The 22,760-nt window shown below is 40.1% G+C and overlaps 2 protein-coding genes across 3 annotated transcripts; one reads left to right on the top strand and one right to left on the bottom strand.

The window, feature by feature from the left end:
- Nucleotides 1-1,397: 1,397 nt before the first annotated feature.
- On the top strand, nt 1,398-9,928 carry zbtb25 (zinc finger and BTB domain containing 25). Of its 2 annotated transcripts, none has more exons than XM_061929537.1 (3): nt 1,398-1,512; nt 1,784-1,956; nt 8,684-9,928. In XM_061929537.1, exons 2-3 carry the CDS (start codon nt 1,784-1,786, stop codon nt 9,795-9,797), a joined length of 1,287 nt encoding a protein of 428 aa, XP_061785521.1. In that variant the 5' UTR covers nt 1,398-1,512; the 3' UTR covers nt 9,798-9,928. The 2 variants fall into 2 exon arrangements, with proteins under 2 accessions (XP_061785521.1, XP_061785520.1); XM_061929536.2 differs by having other exon boundaries at nt 1,440-1,640.
- LOC133576371 (C-1-tetrahydrofolate synthase, cytoplasmic-like) lies at nt 9,913-15,738 on the bottom strand. Its single transcript, XM_061929538.1, has 11 exons — nt 15,664-15,738; nt 15,214-15,304; nt 13,309-13,387; nt 13,175-13,234; nt 13,062-13,115; nt 12,865-13,001; nt 12,678-12,778; nt 10,660-10,796; nt 10,478-10,589; nt 10,280-10,407; nt 9,913-10,207 (listed from the first exon to the last, which is right to left on the bottom strand). The coding sequence occupies exons 2-11, from the start codon at nt 15,300-15,302 to the stop codon at nt 10,163-10,165; spliced, it is 942 nt and encodes a 313-aa protein (XP_061785522.1). The 5' UTR covers nt 15,303-15,304; nt 15,664-15,738; the 3' UTR covers nt 9,913-10,162.
- Nucleotides 15,739-22,760: the final 7,022 nt, after the last annotated feature.

Here is a 22,760-nt window from a genome sequence, read left to right as displayed (position 1 = left end):
GCACGATTGTACTTTCATCTTCCCTCTTTTTTAGTGCTTTCTGTCCTTTGGTTTATGTTCATGTGAATACAAATTTGGTAGTGATCACTTCCGTCTTTATTTACTTTCCACTCCACCTTTTCTGCTACCCCTTGTGACACTAATGTTAAATCGTTTGCTGTTTCTTTACCCGTAACTACATCTAACCGTGTTCCCGACCCATCATTCACACACACCAATTATATTTCCTCCAAAAATGCTTCCAATATTTCTCCATTGCAGTCATTCCTTTCAACCCCACACTGTGCTATGTGCATTAAAGACACCACACCAAATGAGATTGCCACTCCAGTGCTAGACTTTTATTATAAAGTTCAACTTTGGCTTCAGCCATGTTTCTTGAATACATATTACATGTGGTTTAGTTTTCATACTATTAATAAATCCCTTTAACTCCTGTTTGTTTGCTATTGGACTTCTGGCATTCCACTGAACAATTAAGATGCATATTATTTGTTATACTTCACAGGCTGCCTGTGTCTTTTATTGTCAATTTTACATTTATTTTATCTATTCTCACATGGTTTTGCCCCACCTACTCTCTGAGCTGCTGCACCTCTTTGTCCCGGCTCATCAGATGCTCCTGAAGGTACTGAAATCGAAGCGCAAGCCCAGAGGGGAGAGGGCCTTTTTCTGTTGCAGGTCCCAAACTCTAGAACGATCTCCATCTATATGTGAGACAGGCCCCTTCTTTCAACACATATTAGACCCGTTTTGCTTTTCATCCGATATAAGACTTTGAACTCTTTCCATATAAACTGCTTTTTATTTAACTCATTGTTTTTCATCTGATCTTTTTTTATATATATTTGTTTTAGTGTGTCTTATGCCTTTGCCTTTTTACATTTTACTTGTCTGTGGTGTACAGCCCTTTGTTTTTCAACTTGTTGTTTTTTTACAGGGCTTTTTAAATAAAGTTGGTATGAACCCGAAAGGGACAAGCAGTAGAAAATGGATGGATGGATGGTATGTTTCTTACATTAATGCTAACATTTATCATTTATACACACTCAAGTTTCTTATAGTATTGCTGATATGTATCATTAATCAACAGTAATATGCTTATAAAAATGCTAACATGTATTATTAATAAACACTCATTTGTACATTAATGCTAATATTATTGTTAATAAAAATAAATGATTGTTGTATGCATGCAAAGGTAGATAAAATAAAACATACAATAGTGACATTAGCAATGATCCTATCATTTAAAAGTTCTGAAATAAATCATAAAAAGTATACCTTTGGCACGATGTAAACATACATATTTAAATACGTCATTGATTGATCCAAATGACGCAATAATGCACATGGTATGACAAGATAGACATGCACTACACGTGCGTGTGTGCGCGCTGGTTTTAGTGTGACAGAGTTCACGTGACCAGCCAAGCAGTGAGATGTCGCGAGACTTGACGCAGTTTGGCGCCGAAACAATCATTTGGCTGACGACGCTCGTCTCTTTTGGCGGTAAGACAGCAATCAACAGATCAATCAGCCGCAGGGTGCACGTGAACCCGCATGCGTGCTTGCGTGCGACGGAGCGAATGTTGACAAGCACGCTGCTGCATGACAATAAGATGACAATGGAGACGCAGGTGCGACGGAGGCCTGTGACTGCACGCACGCACGTAGCAATGTTGTTGGTGTGTGTGCGTGCGTGCGTGCGTGCGTGCGTATTGTCCTAATTGGTAAAAGGTGTGTCCAATATGCAAATGTGCCCTGTCTATGACGTCATCAGATGGAGGTGTCGGCTCACAGCCTCTTCCTGCTGCAGCAGCTCAATGTGCAGCGAGAGTTTGGCTTCCTGTGCGACTGCACAGTCGCCATCGGAAACGTCTACTTCAAGGCCCACCGCGCCGTGCTGGCCGCCTTCTCCAACTACTTCAAGATGATCTTCATCCACCAGAGCAGGTCTGAACCACATCTGCACGCAGCCATAGCAATGTCTGGCATTGTTGGCAACGTCTGTAGCCATAGCAACGTCGAGCATCTTTTGCAACGTCTAGCATTGTTAGTAACATCTGTAGCCATAGCAACGTCGAGCAAATTTAGCAACGTCTGTATGTAGCCATAATAGCAACATCTAGCATTGTTAGCACAATTGTAGCCATAGCAACGTCTAACATTGTTAGTAACGTCTGTAGCCATACCAAAGTCTAACATTGTTAGTAATGTCTGTAGCCATAGCAACGTCTAACATTGTTAGTAACGTCTGTAGCCATAGCAACGTCTAAAATTGTTAGTAACGTCTGTAGCCATAGCAACGTCTAACATTGTTAGTAACGTCTGTTACCATAGTAACATCTAACATTGTTAGTAACGCCTGTAGCCATAGCAATGTCTAACGTTAGTAACGTCTGTAGCCGTAGCAACGTCTAGCATTGTTAGTAACGTCTGTAGCCATAGCAACGTCTAACATTGTTAGTAACGTCTGTAGCCGTAGCAACGTCTAGCATTGTTAGTAACATCTGTAGCCATAGCAACATCTAGAAAATTTAGCAACGTCTGTATGTAGCATAATAGCAACATCTAGCATTGTTAGCACAATTGTAGCCATAGCAACGTCTAACATTGTTAGTAACATCTATAGCCATAGCAACGTCTAGCAAATTTAGCAACGTCTGTATTGTAGCCATAATAGCAACATCTAGCATTGTTAGCACAATTGTAGCCATAGCAAACATCTAACTTTGTTAGTAATGTCTGTAGTCGTAGCAACGTCTAATATTGTTAGTAACGTCTGTAGCCATAGCAACGTCTAACATTGTTAGTAACGTCTGTAGCCATAGCAACATCTAACATTGTTAGTAACGTCTGTAGCCATAGCAACGTCTAACATTGTTAGTAACGTCTGTAGCCGTAGCAACGTCTAGCATTGTTAGTAACGTCTGTAGCCATAGCAACGTCTAACATTGTTAGTAACGTCTGTAGCCGTAGCAACGTCTAGCATTGTTAGTAACATCTGTAGCCATAGCAACATCTAGAAAATTTAGCAACGTCTGTATGTAGCATAATAGCTACATCTAGCATTCTTAGCACAATTGTAGCCATAGCAACGTCTAACATTGTTAGTAACATCTGTAGCCATAGCAACGTCTAGCAAATTTAGCAACGTCTGTATTGTAGCCATAATAGCAACATCTAGCATTGTTAGCACAATTGTAGCCATAGCAACATCTAACATTGTTAGTATTGTCTGTAGCCGTAGCAACGTCTAATATTGTTAGTAACGTCTGTAGCCATAGCAACGTCTAGCATTGGTAGTAACGTCTGTAGCCATAGCAAAGTCTAACATTGTTAGTAACGTCTGTAACCGTAGCAACATCTAACATTGTTAGCACAATTGTAGCCATAGCAACGTTTAACATTGTTAGTAACGTCTGTAGCCGTAGCAACGTCTAGCATTGTTAGTAACGTTTGTAGCCATAGCAACATCTAGCAAATTTAGCAACGTCTGTATGTAGCATAATAGCAACATCTAGCATTGTTAGCACAATTGTAGCCATAGCAACGTCTAACATTGTTAGTAACATCTGTAGCCATAGCAACGTCTAGCAAATTTAGCAACATCTATATTGTAGCCATTGCAACATCTAGCATTGTTAGCACAATTGTAGCCATAGCAACGTCTAACATTGTTAGTAACGTCTGTAGCCGTAGCAACGTCAAATATTGTTAGTAACGTCTGTAGCCATAGCAACGTCTAGCATTGTTAGTAACGTCTGTAGCCATAGCAACGTCTAACATTGTTAGTAACGTCTGTAGCCATAGCAACATCTAGCAAATTTAGCAACGTCTGTATTGTAGCCATAATAGCAACATCTAGCATTGTTAGCACAATTGTAGCCATAGCAACATCTAACTTTGTTAGTAATGTCTGTAGCCGTAGCAACGTCTAATATTGTTAGTAACGTCTGTAGCCATAGCAACATCTAACATTGTTAGTAACGTCTGTAGCCGTAGCAACGTCTAGCATTCTTAGTAACGTCTATAGCCATAGCAACATCTATCAAATTTAGGAACGTCTGTATGTAGCATAATAGCAACATCTAGCATTGTTAGCACAATTGTAGCCATAGCAACATCTAATATTGTTAGTAACATCTGTAGCCATAGCAACGTCTAGCAAATTTAGCAACGTCTGTATTGTAGCCATAATAGCAACATCTTGCATTGTTAGCACAATTGTAGCCATAGCAACGTCTAACATTGTTAGTAACGTCTGTAGCCATACCAAAGTCTAACATTGTTAGTAATGTCTGTAGCCATAGCAACGTCTAACATTGTTAGTAACGTCTGTAGCCATAGCAACGTCTAAAATTGTTAGTAACGTCTGTAGCCATAGCAACGTCTAACATTGTTAGTAACGTCTGTTACCATAGCAACATCTAACATTGTTAGTAACGCCTGTAGCCATAGCAATGTCTAACATTGTTAGTAACGTCTGTAGCCGTAGCAACGTCTAGCATTGTTAGTAACGTCTGTAGCCATAGCAACGTCTAACATTGTTAGTAACGTCTGTAGCCGTAGCAACGTCTAGCATTGTTAGTAACATCTGTAGCCATAGCAACATCTAGAAAATTTAGCAACGTCTGTATGTAGCATAATAGCAACATCTAGCATTGTTAGCACAATTGTAGCCATAGCAACGTCTAACATTGTTAGTAACATCTATAGCCATAGCAACGTCTAGCAAATTTAGCAACGTCTGTATTGTAGCCATAATAGCAACATCTAGCATTGTTAGCACAATTGTAGCCATAGCAAACATCTAACTTTGTTAGTAATGTCTGTAGTCGTAGCAACGTCTAATATTGTTAGTAACGTCTGTAGCCATAGCAACGTCTAACATTGTTAGTAACGTCTGTAGCCATAGCAACATCTAACATTGTTAGTAACGTCTGTAGCCATAGCAACGTCTAACATTGTTAGTAACGTCTGTAGCCGTAGCAACGTCTAGCATTGTTAGTAACGTCTGTAGCCATAGCAACGTCTAACATTGTTAGTAACGTCTGTAGCCGTAGCAACGTCTAGCATTGTTAGTAACATCTGTAGCCATAGCAACATCTAGAAAATTTAGCAACGTCTGTATGTAGCATAATAGCAACATCTAGCATTGTTAGCACAATTGTAGCCATAGCAACGTCTAACATTGTTAGTAACATCTATAGCCATAGCAACGTCTAGCAAATTTAGCAACGTCTGTATTGTAGCCATAATAGCAACATCTAGCATTGTTAGCACAATTGTAGCCATAGCAAACATCTAACTTTGTTAGTAATGTCTGTAGTCGTAGCAACGTCTAATATTGTTAGTAACGTCTGTAGCCATAGCAACGTCTAACATTGTTAGTAACGTCTGTAGCCATAGCAACATCTAACATTGTTAGTAACGTCTGTAGCCATAGCAACGTCTAACATTGTTAGTAACGTCTGTAGCCGTAGCAACGTCTAGCATTGTTAGTAACGTCTGTAGCCATAGCAACGTCTAACATTGTTAGTAACGTCTGTAGCCGTAGCAACGTCTAGCATTGTTAGTAACATCTGTAGCCATAGCAACATCTAGAAAATTTAGCAACGTCTGTATGTAGCATAATAGCTACATCTAGCATTCTTAGCACAATTGTAGCCATAGCAACGTCTAACATTGTTAGTAACATCTGTAGCCATAGCAACGTCTAGCAAATTTAGCAACGTCTGTATTGTAGCCATAATAGCAACATCTAGCATTGTTAGCACAATTGTAGCCATAGCAACATCTAACATTGTTAGTATTGTCTGTAGCCGTAGCAACGTCTAATATTGTTAGTAACGTCTGTAGCCATAGCAACGTCTAGCATTGGTAGTAACGTCTGTAGCCATAGCAAAGTCTAACATTGTTAGTAACGTCTGTAACCGTAGCAACATCTAACATTGTTAGCACAATTGTAGCCATAGCAACGTTTAACATTGTTAGTAACGTCTGTAGCCGTAGCAACGTCTAGCATTGTTAGTAACGTTTGTAGCCATAGCAACATCTAGCAAATTTAGCAACGTCTGTATGTAGCATAATAGCAACACCTAGCATTGTTAGCACAATTGTAGCCATAGCAACGTCTAACATTGTTAGTAACATCTGTAGCCATAGCAACGTCTAGCAAATTTAGCAACATCTATATTGTAGCCATTGCAACATCTAGCATTGTTAGCACAATTGTAGCCATAGCAACGTCTAACATTGTTAGTAACGTCTGTAGCCGTAGCAACGTCAAATATTGTTAGTAACGTCTGTAGCCATAGCAACGTCTAGCATTGTTAGTAACGTCTGTAGCCATAGCAACGTCTAACATTGTTAGTAACGTCTGTAGCCATAGCAACATCTAGCAAATTTAGCAACGTCTGTATTGTAGCCATAATAGCAACATCTAGCATTGTTAGCACAATTGTAGCCATAGCAACATCTAACTTTGTTAGTAATGTCTGTAGCCGTAGCAACGTCTAATATTGTTAGTAACGTCTGTAGCCATAGCAACATCTAACATTGTTAGTAACGTCTGTAGCCGTAGCAACGTCTAGCATTCTTAGTAACGTCTATAGCCATAGCAACATCTATCAAATTTAGGAACGTCTGTATGTAGCATAATAGCAACATCTAGCATTGTTAGCACAATTGTAGCCATAGCAACATCTAATATTGTTAGTAACATCTGTAGCCATAGCAACGTCTAGCAAATTTAGCAACGTCTGTATTGTAGCCATAATAGCAACATCTTGCATTGTTAGCACAATTGTAGCCATAGCAACGTCTAACATTGTTAGTAACGTCTGTAGCCGTAGCAACGTCTAATATTGTTAGTAACGTCTGTAGCCATAGCAACGTCTAGCATTGTTAGTAACGTCTGTAGCCATAGCAAAGTCTAACATTGTTAGTAACGTCTGTAGCCATAGCAACATCTAACATTGTTAGTAACGTCTGTAGCCATAGCAACGTCTAACATTGTTCGTAACGTCTGTAGCCATAGCAACGTCTAACATTGTTAGTAACATCTGGAGCCATAGCAACGTCTAAAATTGTTAGTAACGTCTGTAGCCATAGCAACGTCTAACATTGTTAGTAACGTCTGTAGCCATAGCAACATCTAACATTGTTAGTAACGTCTGTAGCCATATAGCAACGTCTAACATTGTTAGTAGCGTCTGTAGCCGTAGCAACGTCTAGCATTGTTAGTAACATCTGTAACCATAGCAACATCTAGAAAATTTAGCAACGTCTGTATGTAGCATAATAGCAACATCTAGCATTGTTAGCATAATTGTAGCCATAGCAACGTCTAACATTGTTAGTAACGTCTGTAGCCGTAGCAACGTCTAGCATTGTTAGTAACACCTGTAGCCATAGCAACATCTAGAAAATTTAGCAACGTCTGTATGTAGCATAATAGCAACATATAGCATTGTTAGCATAATTGTAGCCATAGCAATGTCTAACATTGTTAGTAACATCTGTAGCCATAGCAATGTCTAGCAAATTTAGCAATGTCTGTATTGTAGCCATCATAGCAATATCTAGCATTGTTAGCACAATTGTAGCCATAGCAACGTCTAACATTGTTAGTAACGTCTGTAGCCGTAGCAACGTCTAATATTGTTAGTAACGTCTGTAGCCATAGTAACGTCTAGCATTGTTAGTAACGTCTGTAGCCATAGCAAAGTCTAACATTGTTAGTAACAACTGTAACCGTAGCAACATCTAACATTGTTAGCACAATTGTAGCCATAGCAACGTTTAACATTGTTAGTAACGTCTGTAGCGGTAGCAACGTCTAGCATTGTTAGTAGCATCTGTAGCCATAGCAACATCTAGCAAATTTAGCAACGTCTGTATGTAGCATAATAGCAACATCTAGCATTGTTAGGACAATTGTAGCCATAGTAACGTCTAACATTGTTAGTAACATTTGTAGCCATAGCAACGTCGAGCAAATTTAGCAACGTCTGTATTGTAGCCATAATAGCAACATCTAGCATGGTTAGCACAATTGTAGCCATAGCAACGTCTAATATTGTTAGGAACGTCTGTAGCCATAGCAATGTCTAACATTGTTAGTAACGTCTGTAGCCATAGCAACGTCTAATATTGTTAGGAACGTCTGTAGCCATAGCAACGTTTAACATTGTTAGTAACGTCTGTAGCCATAGCAACGTCTAACATTGTTAGTAACGTCTGTAGCCGTAGCAACGTCTAGCATTGCTAATGTCTGCAGCCATAGCAACATCTAGTATAGTTGTAGTCATAGCAAAGTTGCTATGGCTACAGACGTTAGTAACGTCTGTAGCCATAGCAACGTCTAACATTGTTAGTAACGTCTGTAGCCATAGCAACGTCTAATATTGTTAGGAAGGTCTGTAGCCATAGCAACGTCTAACATTGTTAGTAACATCTGTAGCCGTAGCAACGTCTAGCAATGCTAATGTCTGCAGCCATAGCAACATCTAGTATAGTTGTAGTCATAGCAAAGTTGTTCACTGTTGTTCAGGAGTTAACTTGTGCATGTCTGTGTGCGTGTGTGTGTGTGTGTGTGTGTGTGTGTGTGTGTGTGTGTGTGTGTGTGTGTGTGTGTGTGTGTGTGTGTGTGTTTGTTTGTGTGTGTGTGTGACAGTGAGTGCATCAAGATTCAACCCGCCGACATCCAGCCTGACGTGTTCAGCTACCTGCTACACGTCATGTATACAGGCTCGTGTCCCAAGCAGGCGGTGGAGCAGACGCGTCTGGAGGACGGAATCAAGTTCCTCCACGCCCACCAGCTGTGTTGCAAGAACGGCGAGGGCGCCACCGACGCAGCTGCAGACGCGGTCCGCATGTCCAACCTGTACGGCATCCAGATCTCATCCCAGCTGGGCCCCAAAGAGGCGCCCACGCTCTCCAAGACCGTTGTAGGAGAGGGGGGACTGCGGAGCGGGCTGTCAATGGCCGTGGGCCTAGAAGGCGTCCAATCAGAGGGTCAGGGATCATCTCTGCGGGACGTCCGCTCCGTAGCATCCGGCGACGACTGCGACGTCACGACCGCCATCAAGCAGGAGTGTCGGGATGATGAGGGCGGAGACGCGGGCCGGGGGACGTGGTCGCCAGTTCAGGATGGCAGCCTCGGTCAGAGCGCGGCGTTTAAAGAGCAGTCGCCAGTCCTCACTTGTCCTCGCTGCGGCCACCGCTGCTCCTCACCTGAGGGCTTGCGAGAGCACCTGTTCAGCCATGCCCTCGACCCCGCCCTTTTTACGGAGGGGCTGTCACATGGCACAGAACTGCGCGCCAGTGGTGAAAATGCAGAACGTCTGGACGCGGGTTGCCTGGAGGAGGCGCTACGTCAGAGCCGGGCGCTCGCCACTCAGCTGGCAGCGGAGCTCAGGAGAAGCCGGGCAGGAGCAGATGTCGGACTGACAGGCCCCGCCCCTTCCGCCACACACTCTCGTAAGCGAAAGATCACGTGCGCCGTGTGTGGCGTGCGCTTCTCCCACAAGAGTCAGCTGCAGGAGCACATGTACGCGCACACCGCTAAGCCCACACGCCATCATCGCCACAGCCGCCTCTGTGGCCAGCTCTTCCACAGCTCCACCCACTTCTGTGAGGGCACAGTGGAGCCCGGGACAGAGGGCGGGGCTTCAGCTGGTGCACCACCTGAGGAGGCGAACAGAGAAGCGCAGGACAACGGAAGCTCGTGTTACTCGCTCGACTCCGAGATCTCTCAGGAGAGTGCTGACGGAGGGCAGGGCGAGTGATGACACCACTTCCTGTCCAGTCACCTGACTTAAAGCAGTGACTTTAATTTATTGACACACTAGTTTATGTGAAGTTGGTCTTTGTTTTCAAAGTAAAAGCTCTGCTCGAACAAGCTTCCTTGTCGTTCTGCTTTTATTTTGACAGTTTTAATTCCTGATCATGTGACTAATGAACATGATGGTCGTCGTCGTGGTAACGAAAGCTTACAAGTTCGCTGTCAAAGAAGAGAAAATGTATGGGAAGGGCATGTTAGCCACGCCCCTAGGCTGCTGATTAGTCCAATTCGGACGCAACGCTTGGGGTGTTTGGTGAGGGTGACATCACATCCTTCATCGTCTTCATCAGCAAATGTATTTGGATGAAATCAGTCCATGTTGGCAAGGAAGCGCTGAGCACTGATCACCGTGTTCTGTGACAAACACTCTGCATCAGCGTTGCTGCGGTAACTTCCTGTAGTGGCACGCAGGAAATAAAGTCCTACCTGCATGAGCATGGCCACCGTCATTGGTCCCACCCCTCCTGGAACTGGAGTGATGTATCCTGCTTTCTGATTGGCTGAGAGGTAGTGGACGTCGCCGACCACGCGCTTGCCGCTAGCCTTGGTTTTGTCTAGCGGAGTGGAAACAAACGCTAAAGGTAGCTTAACCCCATGACGTAATCACATGATGGTATAGCTCACCTGGCACGTGATTGATTCCACAGTCAATGACCACGGAGCCCTCTTTCAGCCAATCCCCATGCACCATTTCTGCTTTTCCCGCCCCCACCACCAGGATGTCTGCCCTGCCCACCTGCAGACAGGAAGTGCATGCTTGTCATCCTTCACCTCTTCATTGTCGTCTTCGTCGCGAGGGCCGTCACCTGCTCAGGTAGGTCGCGCGTCTTTGAGTGGCAGGTGGTGACGGTAGCGTGATGCCACAGCAGCAGGTCATGCATAGGCGCGCCCACGATCTTGCTGCGGCCGACCACCACAGCGTGTTTTCCTGCCACGCCCACACCTGCAGCCGGCACATTCATTGACAGGGGGCGTGGCTTGTTTACACATAATAGCACCTAATGGCCAGCCAGTGCATTACATTCATTTTTAGTAGAGATCGACTGTTTATTGTATCAATGTCAGCCTTTTTTTTATTTTTATTTACAACTACAGCTGACTACATTAGCAGCAGTAATGGGCAAGCTACCTGAAAAATGTAGTAAGCTAAGCTGCAATTTACTCTTGATTAAATGTAGCTAAGCTACTATCCCCTGCCAAGCTACACAGTAAAAGTAGCTTGCCAGATCAAAGTTACGTTTAATGGCATTTATATCTATGAGCCCACATGTATAATATCAATGTTAATGTAACTGAGTTTAAAAACATTGACCGAATAAGTGTCCATTAATACCCCACTGTATGTATTTATTTAGTTTGCCTTTTCTTTGGCCCACCCCTATAATGTTTTTCATTTTCTCTACCTACAGTAAAAAAAAAAAACAGTATGCATCTATATCTTGACAAAAAACAATGACTTGTGTGTTGTTTGGGAACAGTTGGTAATGGTTATGTGCAGTAAAACTTTTCATGAACTCAACTCACCTTAATGTGTGTTCCTAAATTTGTGTTGGACGTCTTAGATGAAGAGAGCAGTTATGATTTTGGTTCACAGCGTAAACAAATAAAAACTAAGGTTTTCGTCATTGTTTTCTCTAAACGCATACATTTGTCTAAATTTGGCCAAGGACACGCATTATTGTGGGTTTAATGCACGTAATATTCATCACTAAAGGAAAAATATAATCTGCAGGACAGAATCCCTCTGCCTTTTTCAGTTATGTTTTTTTTTTTTGAGTCGTCAGCATGAAGCGTCCCTCTGTCTCCGACTCCCTCGTCGTCATGTGACATGAGTGCGTGACTGTTATGATTTTGCATACTCGTTTCGATGACCCGCCTTATCTTGCCTCTGATCGGCCAGTCCTTAATGATTTGCCCTAACCTTAGCCAATTGTGACTCATCATACGAACGCCAACCAACCATCAGGGATTTTCTCCGTATGTATGGATGTTCTCATTTATCCAGGTCATTGTATTTTCTCCATATTTCTTTTGGCCAGAATTGGCAGTCTTTTTTCTCTCTTTATAGCTTGTAGTTTTGATCTAAGCTACCTCACTACATGGCTCTAAAAGTATAGCTAAGCCACAGGAAAAGCTACTCGTTAAAAAAGTAGCTATGCTACCGCCAAGCTCCTGGAAAATGTAGTTAAGCTATGTAGCTTAGCTACATGTATCTTGTTACTGCCCATGACTGATACAATAAATACACATATGATGCCAGTATTTAGTATTTTAAAACAAATAATTAGTAAAGTAGATAGTAATAATCACTGCTCAAGCTTGCTTGAGAAAAGTTCCCTTTTTGTTACAGCCCAATTTTATTGTACTTTTTTATTAATTTAAGAATGAAAAAATACTCTCATTGTCAATAATTCTCCCCAAATATGTTTTGATATCTGACAGGGCATTTATTTGAGTTATTTTGAGAATTATTCTCTGCTCAGCTGATTTATGCACTGTTTGGTGCTAAATTGACCACAACATTAGCGCCGCATAAGACGTTATGTCGCTACTTGTCCGAACTGTCCTGAAAATTAAAAAAAAAAAATTAAAGCCTTGTCCAGCTGTTTACTTACTAGTAATGTTTAGCTAACTTTTACTGCAAATTAATATTGGCTCCAAATACCGGTAAGATATTTGATTACTAATAATCGGTATCAGCTCTAAAAACAAATACATCGGTCGATCTCTAATTTTTTAGCAACTTCAAGCTTTGTGCATGTTGTATTGTTTGACTTCATGTCAAGGGTTAAAGCGTGTGTAGGTGTGTACTTGTGTGTGAGACCTGTCTGTCTGATTAGTTCCATGCAGCCGTTGGGTGTGCACGGGATGAAACAATTGTTCAAGTCTCCACGAGACAACTTCCCTGCATTGATGCAACTCAGCCTACACACACACACACACACACACACACTTTACTAGTAGGTCAAAGGTCATGATGAAAAAGATGTAATGGTGGAAGAAAAGCCCACCCGTCCACGTCTTTGAGCGGCGAGACAGCGTTGGTGATTAGCTCCATGTCGATGGCGTGCACAGAGTCCAGAGGAAGTTGGACAATAAGGCCGTGCACAGATGTGTCCTCGTTGACGGACATGATGGTCCTCAGCACCTGCGAGACCACCAGAAGTCATCGCCACATAAAGACTCCTCAACGACTGACGACACCCACCTCCTTTTGTGTGGATGTGTTGGGCAGCCTCACGTGCGCGGCATCAATGCCCACCTGAACGACACACACACGTCAGCATGTCTCTGACACGTGTGTCCAACATGTTGACAAACCTCAGCTGCAGCTTTCATTTTACTGCTGATGTACAAGTTGGAGTCTTCTCTGTTTCCCACCTGCACACACAAACACACACACAAATACATACACACACACATTTTGCATAAGATGTTACACTCTTGAGACTGACCTGTAGAACCACCAGACTTGGTCTGAACTCTGACATCTTCATCTTGTCCACTTCCTTTTTCAGCCTCTCCCTCACTAGCCTGAGGACATGTTGGACACTTGTCAAGACATGTTGAAACATGCTGAAACATTCTCAGAAACATGCTGGAACATACTTAAAAAGCATGCTAAAATAGACAGAGTAACATGCTCAAACATGCTAAGAAACATACTCAAATGTAGTAAGAAACGTGCTGAAACATATTAAAAAACATGCTGACACATACGGAAACATACTAAAAGACATGGTGACACATAGTAAGAAACATACTTAGAATCATGCTGAAACATATTAAGAAACATGCTGAAACATAATAAGTAACATACTCAAACGTAGTAAGAAACGTGCTGAAACATATTAAAAAACATGCTGACACATACGGAAACATACTAAAAGACATGGTGACACATAGTAAGAAACATACTTAGAATCATGCTGCAACATATTAAGAAACATGCTGAAACATAATAAGTAACATACCAAAAAAACATATATGGAAACATAATGAGAAACTGAAACATACTAAGAAATTTACACATGCTCAGAAACATACAAATAATAATGCTGAAACATGATAAGATACATGCTGGAAAAAATAAGAGATTGAAACATACTAAGAAACAAACTGAAAAATACATTACTAAGAAACATACTTAGAATCATGCTGAAACATATTAAGAAATATCCTGAACATACTAAAACTACATGCTGAAACATAAAAACATTAAAAAAACAAAAGAAATGTAGTGCAACATAGAAAAAAACATACTAAGAAATGTATTGAAACATACTAAGAAATATAGTGAAACATAATAAGAAACATGCCGACACACTAAGAAACACACTGAAACATAATGAGACATACTAAGAAACATACTGAGAAACATACTAAAACAGAGTAAGAAATATTGTGAAACCTACTAAAAACATGCTGAAACATACTAAAAAATATACAGAAACATAGTAAGCAACATTTGGAAATATACTAAAAACAACACTGCTTAGAAACATACTAAGACATACTGAACCATATTAAAAAGCATGCTGAAACAATCTTAAAAAAACATGCTGATTGCTGAAACATAATAAGAAACATACTGAAATATACTAAAAACATACTGACACATACTAAGAAACATGTTGAAACATACTGACATACTAAGAAACATGTTGAAACATAAGAAACTTACTGAAACATTCAGAAACTAACATGGTGCGGCGTGGCTCAGATGATAGAGCGGCCGTGCTAGCAAATTGAAGGTTACAGTTTAGATTCCAGCTTCCGCCATCCTAGTCACTACCATTGTGTCCTTGGGCAACACACTTTACCCATGATCTTTCTTTCAGTGCTACCCACACTGGTTTAAATGTAGCTTTAATGTAAACATCGGGTTTTACAATGTAAAGCGCTTTGAGTCTCTTGATAAAAAGCGCTATATAAATATAATTCTCTTCACTTCACACATTAAGAAACATACTGAAATATACTAAAAACATACTTAGAAACATGCTGAAACATGAGAAACATGCTGAAACATATTAAGAAACACGAGGAAACATTGGGAAACATACTAAGGAACATACTAGGAAACATACTGAAACATACTAAGAAACATAATGAAACATATAAGAAACATACTGAAACATACTAAGAAAAATACTGAAACATACAGTACTTAGAATCACGCTGAAGCATATTTAGAAGCATGCTGAAACATACTAAGAAACATACGGAAACATAATAAAAAAAAACATGCTGAAACATACTAAAAAACATGCTGAAACATTAAGAAACATGAGGAAACATTGAGAAACAAAGGGATGGACTGGAGTCAAAACGGGACACTTACTCAGTCACTTACTCACTTGGATGTTGTGTTTCCAGAGATGACAGTTGCTATGGAGCGTCTGCCACCATAACAAGAGGACATTTGGTGGCGTAAGAGAGAGAACATTTCTGAGAGAAGCAGAAGGGACGAAGAAGCATGATGACCTCATGATGAAGTAAATGATCGTGTATGTTGTAGTACTTCTTTTACACTAAGTTCTAGCTACTTCATGTATATATCATCCTTTGTACTTCAAGTACATACCTACTTAAATACAAGTACTTCATATGCAGAGCTTCTTATGTACTGTATGTATGTAACATGTACATATCTACTCTATGCAATGTATTGACATATGTGTGTTGTGTATATTTACATATAATTATGCAGTGTATGTACATACTGTATGTTGAACATAAAAAGAAACAGGTAGCATGTAAAGACAAAGACAAATGGCGACCACAAAGATGGCAACATGGCGTCCTACCTGAGTGACCAACGTACAACGACTGTGTATGAACGTGTGTGCATGTGTGTAGTGGTGTGTGTGTAATGATTGACCACTAAGTGTGTGTGTATGTGTGTGTGTGTGTGTGTGTGTGTGTGTGTGTGTGTGTGTGTGTTTGTATTTCTACCCTGCTTGAGACATCAACATGGAAAAATACCTTCCATATGAGGACCGGTGAACAGGTTAGGAATGAAATCATGGTCCCAATACGGATAACCATTGCATCTAATAGAAAATGTCTCATTTGCACCCCTGGTGGCGAAATCTATCAAAATTAGAGTGAACCCATAAAGGAGGGATTTTTCAAATTGACTGTGTGTCGGTTTTAAAAGTGCTCCCCCTCTGGTCAACATATGAAATAACAAGTGTGTGTAAGAAATTGAAATGCACCCCCATGGGCCAAAATCAATAAAATAAATATGCATATAGAGACATACTGTAATAACTTGAAGTAAATAATGAAGATTAAAAACCAATTACAAACAAAAAATTCAAAAACTTTTTTTTTTCATTAAAAGTAGTCTTTTTCTCACAATGTGTCGACTTTTTTCTTATAAAATTGGGAGCAATTTCTCATATTCTTTCTGTTTCTGTAATATCGTAATATTTTTCTGTAAAATTCTTACTTTTTTATGTAAAATTATTACTTTTTAATGCAAAATGGTGACATTTGTCATATAAAATTCTGACTTTTATCACAATATTGCCCATGTTGTTGTTGTTCTTGTAAAATAGTGACATTTTTTTTGAGTAAAATTATGACTTTTGTCATAGTTTTGCCAAGTGAAATTCCGATGATTATTATAATATTGCCAACATTTTAAAGTTTTCTTATAAAATGGTGACTTTTGTCGAGTAAAATTACAACTCTTTTCATAAAATTGCCAAAATATTAAGCTTTTCTTGTAAAATTCCAACTTTTATCATAATATTATTGCACAAATGTTCAGGTGCCTTGAGTAAAATTACCACTTTTATTATATTAGTTTTTCTTGTGAAATTGTGACCTTTTTCTTGTGAAATTCCAACTCATTTTTCACAACAAGCTTTTTTATATTTGCATAGTATGTATATATTATTAATGTTGTAAATATAAATCTTTATATATCTAGAAAGGGAGGTCCTACAGAGGTAAGCATTTTTCACAGCTCTCAAGAAGGTAACAAATACAAGAATGTGTGTGTGTGTGTGTGTGTGTGTGTGTGTGTGTGTGTGTGTGTGTGTGTGTGTGTGTGTGTGTGTGTGTGTGTGTGTGTGTGTGTGTGTGCGTGTGTTTGTGTGTGCGTGTGTGTGTGTGTGCGTGCGTGTGCGAGTGTGTGTGTGTGTGTGTGTGTGTGTGTGTGTGTGTGTGTGTGTGTGTGTGTGTGTGTAATGATTGACCGTGTGTGTGTCTATGAAAGGTCACTAAGGAAAATGATAAATAAAATAGTTTCCAATGAAAACACAAAGGCGACATGAAAAACTGTACAATTTCAAAATAAAATCAGAAGCTTCAAAAAGTTAGAAGTAAACAAATTAACATGTGATGACTTCAAAATGATATTAAATAATGTTTACATCTTTTTTACACAACAATAATCACTAACCTAACCACGCACTCTCTCTCTAATTGGCTGTCAGTCTTGTGGGAAGTTCCTCCTCCACCATCACCTGACTGATATGTGACCTTTGATCTTGCTCCTGATCAGCTCACGTGCGCGCACACGTGCACGTGTGCACACACACACACACACACACACACACACACACACACACACACACACGCGCGCGCACACACCTAGCATTAGAACGAGTCAGATGACATTCCTGACAATCTCCGTGTCACTGAGACACACACACGCAGACACAGAAGAGGGAGAAGCAAGTGTATTAAGAGGTGGTTGTCATGGTTACCACTGATAAGGAGCCGGTCTTTGGAATGAGGGCGAACCACTTCCCGTCACATGATGTCTGCTCTGACAGGAAGTGTGTACGCTCAAAGAAAAGCAAGTCAAAATGAGAACATAAACATTTCAAGTGAGGAAGAATACATATTTCTTGTTGAAAAGCAAAGATTCCAAAATAAGACACCATTTATCATTGACGGAATAATGGAAGACTCCGGCGTCATGCACTGATTGGACATCATGACATCATGGGACCAATTAAGTCATTAAATCCGTTGTGTATGAAATATTCTTTAGTTTCTCTTATCCAGGCACAACTGCATGTCGTCTAAATAAAATAAAAGATTATAATTTGTACATACAGTCGTGGTCAAAAGTTTACATACACTTGTGAAGGACATAATGTCATGGCTGTCTTGAGTTTCCAATAATTTATGAAACTCATATTTTTTTGTGATAGAGTGATTGGAGTACATACTTGTTTGTTAGGAAAAAACATTCATGAAGTTTGGTTCTTTTATGAATGTAAAATGGGTCTACTGAAAATGTGACCGAATCTGCTGGGTCAAAAGTATACATACAGCAATGTTAATATTTGGTTACATGTCCCTTGGCAAGTTTCACTGCAATAAGGCGCTTTTGGTAGCCATCCACAAACTTCTGGCAAGCTTCTGCTTGAATTTTTGACCACTCCTCTTGACAAAATTGGTGCAGTTCAGCTGAATTTGTTGGTTTTCTGACATGGACTTGTTTCTTCAGCATTGTCCACACGTTTAAGTCAGGCCTTTGGGAAGGCCATTCTAAAACCTTAATTCTAGCCTGATTTAGCCATTCCTTTACCACTTTTGACGTGTGTTTGGGGTCATTGTCCTGTTGGAACACCCAACTGCGGCCAAAACCCAACCTTCGGGCTGATGATTTTAGGTAATCTTCTTTTTTCATTGTCCCATTAAGTAAATGGGACAATGAAAAAAGAAGATTACCTAAGATTGTCCTAAGATTACCTAAGATTGTCCTGACTTAAACGTCTGGACAATGCTGAAGAAACAAGTCCATGTCAGAAAACCAACACATTAAGCTGAGCTGCACCAATTTTGTGCAGAGGAGTGGTCAAAAATTCAAGCATAAGCTTGCCAGAAGATGGTGGATGGCTACCAAAAGCGCCTTATTGCAGTGAAACTTGCCAAGGGACATGTAACCAAATATTAACATTGCTGTATGTATACTTTTGACCCAGCAGATTTGGTTACATTTTCAGTAGACCCATAATACATTCATAAAAGAACCAAACTTCATGAATGTTTTTTGTGACAAACAAGCATGTGCTCCAATCACTCTATCACATAAAAATAAGAGTTGTAGAAATGATTGGAAACTCAAGACAGCTGAAATTATGTTCTGTACAAGTGTATGTAAACTTTTGACAGCGACTGTATATAATCATATATGACACTTATTTGCTTTGTCTGGTACAACACAAAGCTAAGGTGATGTCTTGGCCTATTGAATAGCAATGTGTAGCCTTTAGCATCTTTAATGTACAAAATGTATCAACATTTTTGTAAAAAAGTTTTTCAAAAAGAGCAACAGGAGAAATAAAGATGTGGTTAATGAAATATTTTTTTAAAGTGAATCAAAAGTTTCGGGAAGTCAACCAACCCACAGGCAGGTGTGTGTCGTTCCACAGGTGAAGCAGGACCGTCCAGTCCACATCATCTCTGCTCGGCGGCCCGGTGCGACCGGTCGGGTTGGCTCGGGTCCAAGTGGAGTATAAAAGCAGAGGATGGGAGGCAGGGAGAGAGTGCAGAGCCTGGTTGCTTGTGAACCTCCAGTCTGGTCCTGCCTGGTGGTCTTCTGTGGTCCTGGTCCTCCTTGGTCGAGTGGTTCTACACATTTCAACAGTATTGAGGCACATTTGTGAAATGTTTAGGACCACTTGATCCGGGTTAGGAAGCTTTCACACCTGCAGAGTAAAGGTGACGTGTTGTTGGTGTGAGTAGACATTTTTACACTAAATTTTCAACTTTTATCGTATTACGTCTCCTTGACTTCAAAATGTTTCAAAGTTGTCTCTTAACTGTAAAGGTTTGACTACTTTTGTTTGAAAATATGCTTAATAGTAGAAACAGTAACTAAATAGTAGAAAAAGTGTGTTTTTTAATGTTGTATTTGCTTTTCTCTGCAAACAAATACATAATGGAATACTTAGTTTTAACAATGAACGATAGTTGTGTGGAACAGAATGTCTTTGTTGATTGAAACCTGAAGAAAGATGAATTATTCACCTCTGAAGATATAATATCATATAAATAATGAATACATGCACACCTTACCTTTACTATCACACAACGTTTACTATTAAAACGTTGCTGGACTGGTAAACACAGGAAATGTACAAACAATCAGTAACTGCATGAGACAGAGTTTCCTTTCGGCTCCTTTTCGGATATGTTAAATTGTGTAAATGGGATGTTGATGTAAGTTGTTAACATGTTGTAAATAAACTTTACAGTTACACCAAGTTCTTCTTGTGTTTTTGAGAACAAGAACATATCATGACTGCTTACATTATTAACACGATGGCTCTCATTCATACAGCGCCCCCCGGTGGCTCTCATTGGTAACATGACGCTTCCTAGTGGCTCTCATTCATTTAGCGCCACCTGATGCCCCTCATTATTAACATTGCACTCTCTGGTAGCTCTCATTCATATATGCTCCCTGCCAGTGACGTGCGGTGAGGTTCATGACTGGTGAGGCACTGACTTCATCACAGTCAGATTTACAAACATATGAACCCTAAAGAGTATCTTATTCACCATTTGATTGGCAGCAGTTAACGGGTTATGTTTAAAAGCTCATACCAGCATTCTTCCCTGCTTGGCACTCAGCATCAAGGGTTGGAATTGGGGGTTAAATCACCAAAAAAGCTGCCCACTGCTCCCCTCACCTCCCAGGGGGTGATCCAGAGGATGGGTCAAATGCAGAGGACACATTTCACCAAACCTAGTGTGTGTGACAATCATTGGTACTTTAACTTAACTTTAACTTTACACATGCAAACTGTAGCACACAAAAAAGCACATTTAATTAAAAAAAAAACGTTATTATGGTCTTACCTTTACTTATAAATGAAGTCCATGCGCAGCTCTTTTTGAACAAAAGCATCGATAACTTGTTTATAGAAGTCTTCCTTATCGTTCTTCAGTTTTAAAAGTCTCTCTGTCTCGATGGAGATCTTCCTTTAAGTATTACCTCCTGCTTCAATTGAAAGTCCAGTTTAGAAAACTGTTTTATTTTAGATATGTAATCCTCCATGTTAAAAGTCCAGGCAAGAGGAAAAAATAAACGATCGCTGCTAACTGTTGCTGCTTGTTGTCACTTCTTCTGCAGCCGAGTAGTCGCAGAAATGCTCCCTGGGATCACTACCGCCCTCTACCACCAGGAGGCGGGATTACTGCGAGCCTCACACAGTGCGTCTTCGCAGCAGTTTTATGATTGCTCAGCACAAGAAATACGTTACACACATACAGTTGTTGACAAAATACACTGTACATTATATACCTCAGCTAACTAAACTATGGAAATGTATAATATAATTCATATAGCAATACGGTCTCACTGCACAGCAGTCCAGCAGTTAGCCGAGTAATTGCGCAATCCATGGTGAGGCTCAACTGAGTGAAGTGCCTCAACTGGCTGCTGACTCACCGCAAGTCTCTTCTCAGTATTTGAACGGCAAATGTGAAAATTCAGCAATTTTGAATAAAAAATAATTTAAAACTGGTGAAGTTAAATGGAAAATAACGTTATAGTATAATCACTGGATACATATAACAATTTAATTTTTTTTTTTTCTTTTTAAATTTATTTTCTTTCCATGATGTCACGTGAGGCCCCGCCTCACCTGCCTCCCCTGACTGCATGTCACTGCTCCCTGGTGACCCTTGTTAGCATGGCGTCCTTATGGCACTCCCTGGTGGCTCTCATTGTTAACACCCACTGTTAGCCCTTAGTAAAGTATAGCGGCAACACCCCCTAGAGTTTCCAATTGTTTAGATGGCAACCGCTGGTGGTTATCATTATTTACATTTGCGCATGCCTGGACATACAGCACAGTGGAGCCTCGATTAACAAACTTAATTGGTTCTTGAACATGTTTCATTAACAGAAAAGATTGTATGGTGAAGCATGTGTTGGCCCTGTGATGAGAAGGCGACTTGTCCAGGGTGTACCCTGCCTTCCGCCCGAATGCAGCTGAGATAGGCTCCAGCACGCCCTGCGACCCCAAAAAGGGACAAGTGGTAGAAAATGGATGGTTGGATGGATGGATGGATATACAGTATATATATATATATATATATATATATATATATATATATATATATATATATACTCATATATATATACACACACACACACACATACATTATATATATATATTATACACATACATTATATATATATATATATATACACACACACACACAAATGTTTATATATGTGTGTATATATTTATATGTATATATACACACCCACACATACATATATACAATATATATGTATAATAAAATATTTAAATATATAAACATATATACATATATTGTATATATTATGAACAAAAATGTAAACATAACACACTTGTTTTTGCTGGCATTTTAAGTTAGTTGAACTCAAAGATCTAAAACTATATACTATATACACAAAAGACCTATTCCTCTCAAATATTGTTCAACAATCTGTCTAAATCTGTGTTAGTGAGCACTTCTTCTTTGCCAAGATAAAATCATCCCACCTCACAGGTGTGGCATATCAAGATGCTGATTAAACAGCATGATTATAGCACAGGTGTGCCATAGGGTGCCCACAAGATGTTTTCAGCTTCCAGGAATTCTATAAAGATCCTTGCAACATGGGGCCGTGCATTGTCATGCTGCAACAGGAGGTGATGGTCTTGATTGAATTGCAAAAGAATGAGCCTCAGGATCTCATCACGGTATCTCTGTGCATTCAAAATGCCATCAATAAAATGCACTTGCATTTGTTGTCCATAACATACGCCTGCCCATACCATAACCCCACCCCCACCATGGGCCACTCCATTCTCAACATTGACATCAGCAAACCGCTCTCCACACAATGCCACGCACACACTGTCTGTAATCTGCCCTGAACAGTCAAAACTGGGAT

This window comes from Nerophis lumbriciformis, linkage group LG34 (assembly GCF_033978685.3).
Source record: "Nerophis lumbriciformis linkage group LG34, RoL_Nlum_v2.1, whole genome shotgun sequence".
Taxonomy (NCBI): domain Eukaryota; kingdom Metazoa; phylum Chordata; class Actinopteri; order Syngnathiformes; family Syngnathidae; genus Nerophis; species Nerophis lumbriciformis.
This window is presented reverse-complemented; position numbering and strand designations above follow the sequence as displayed.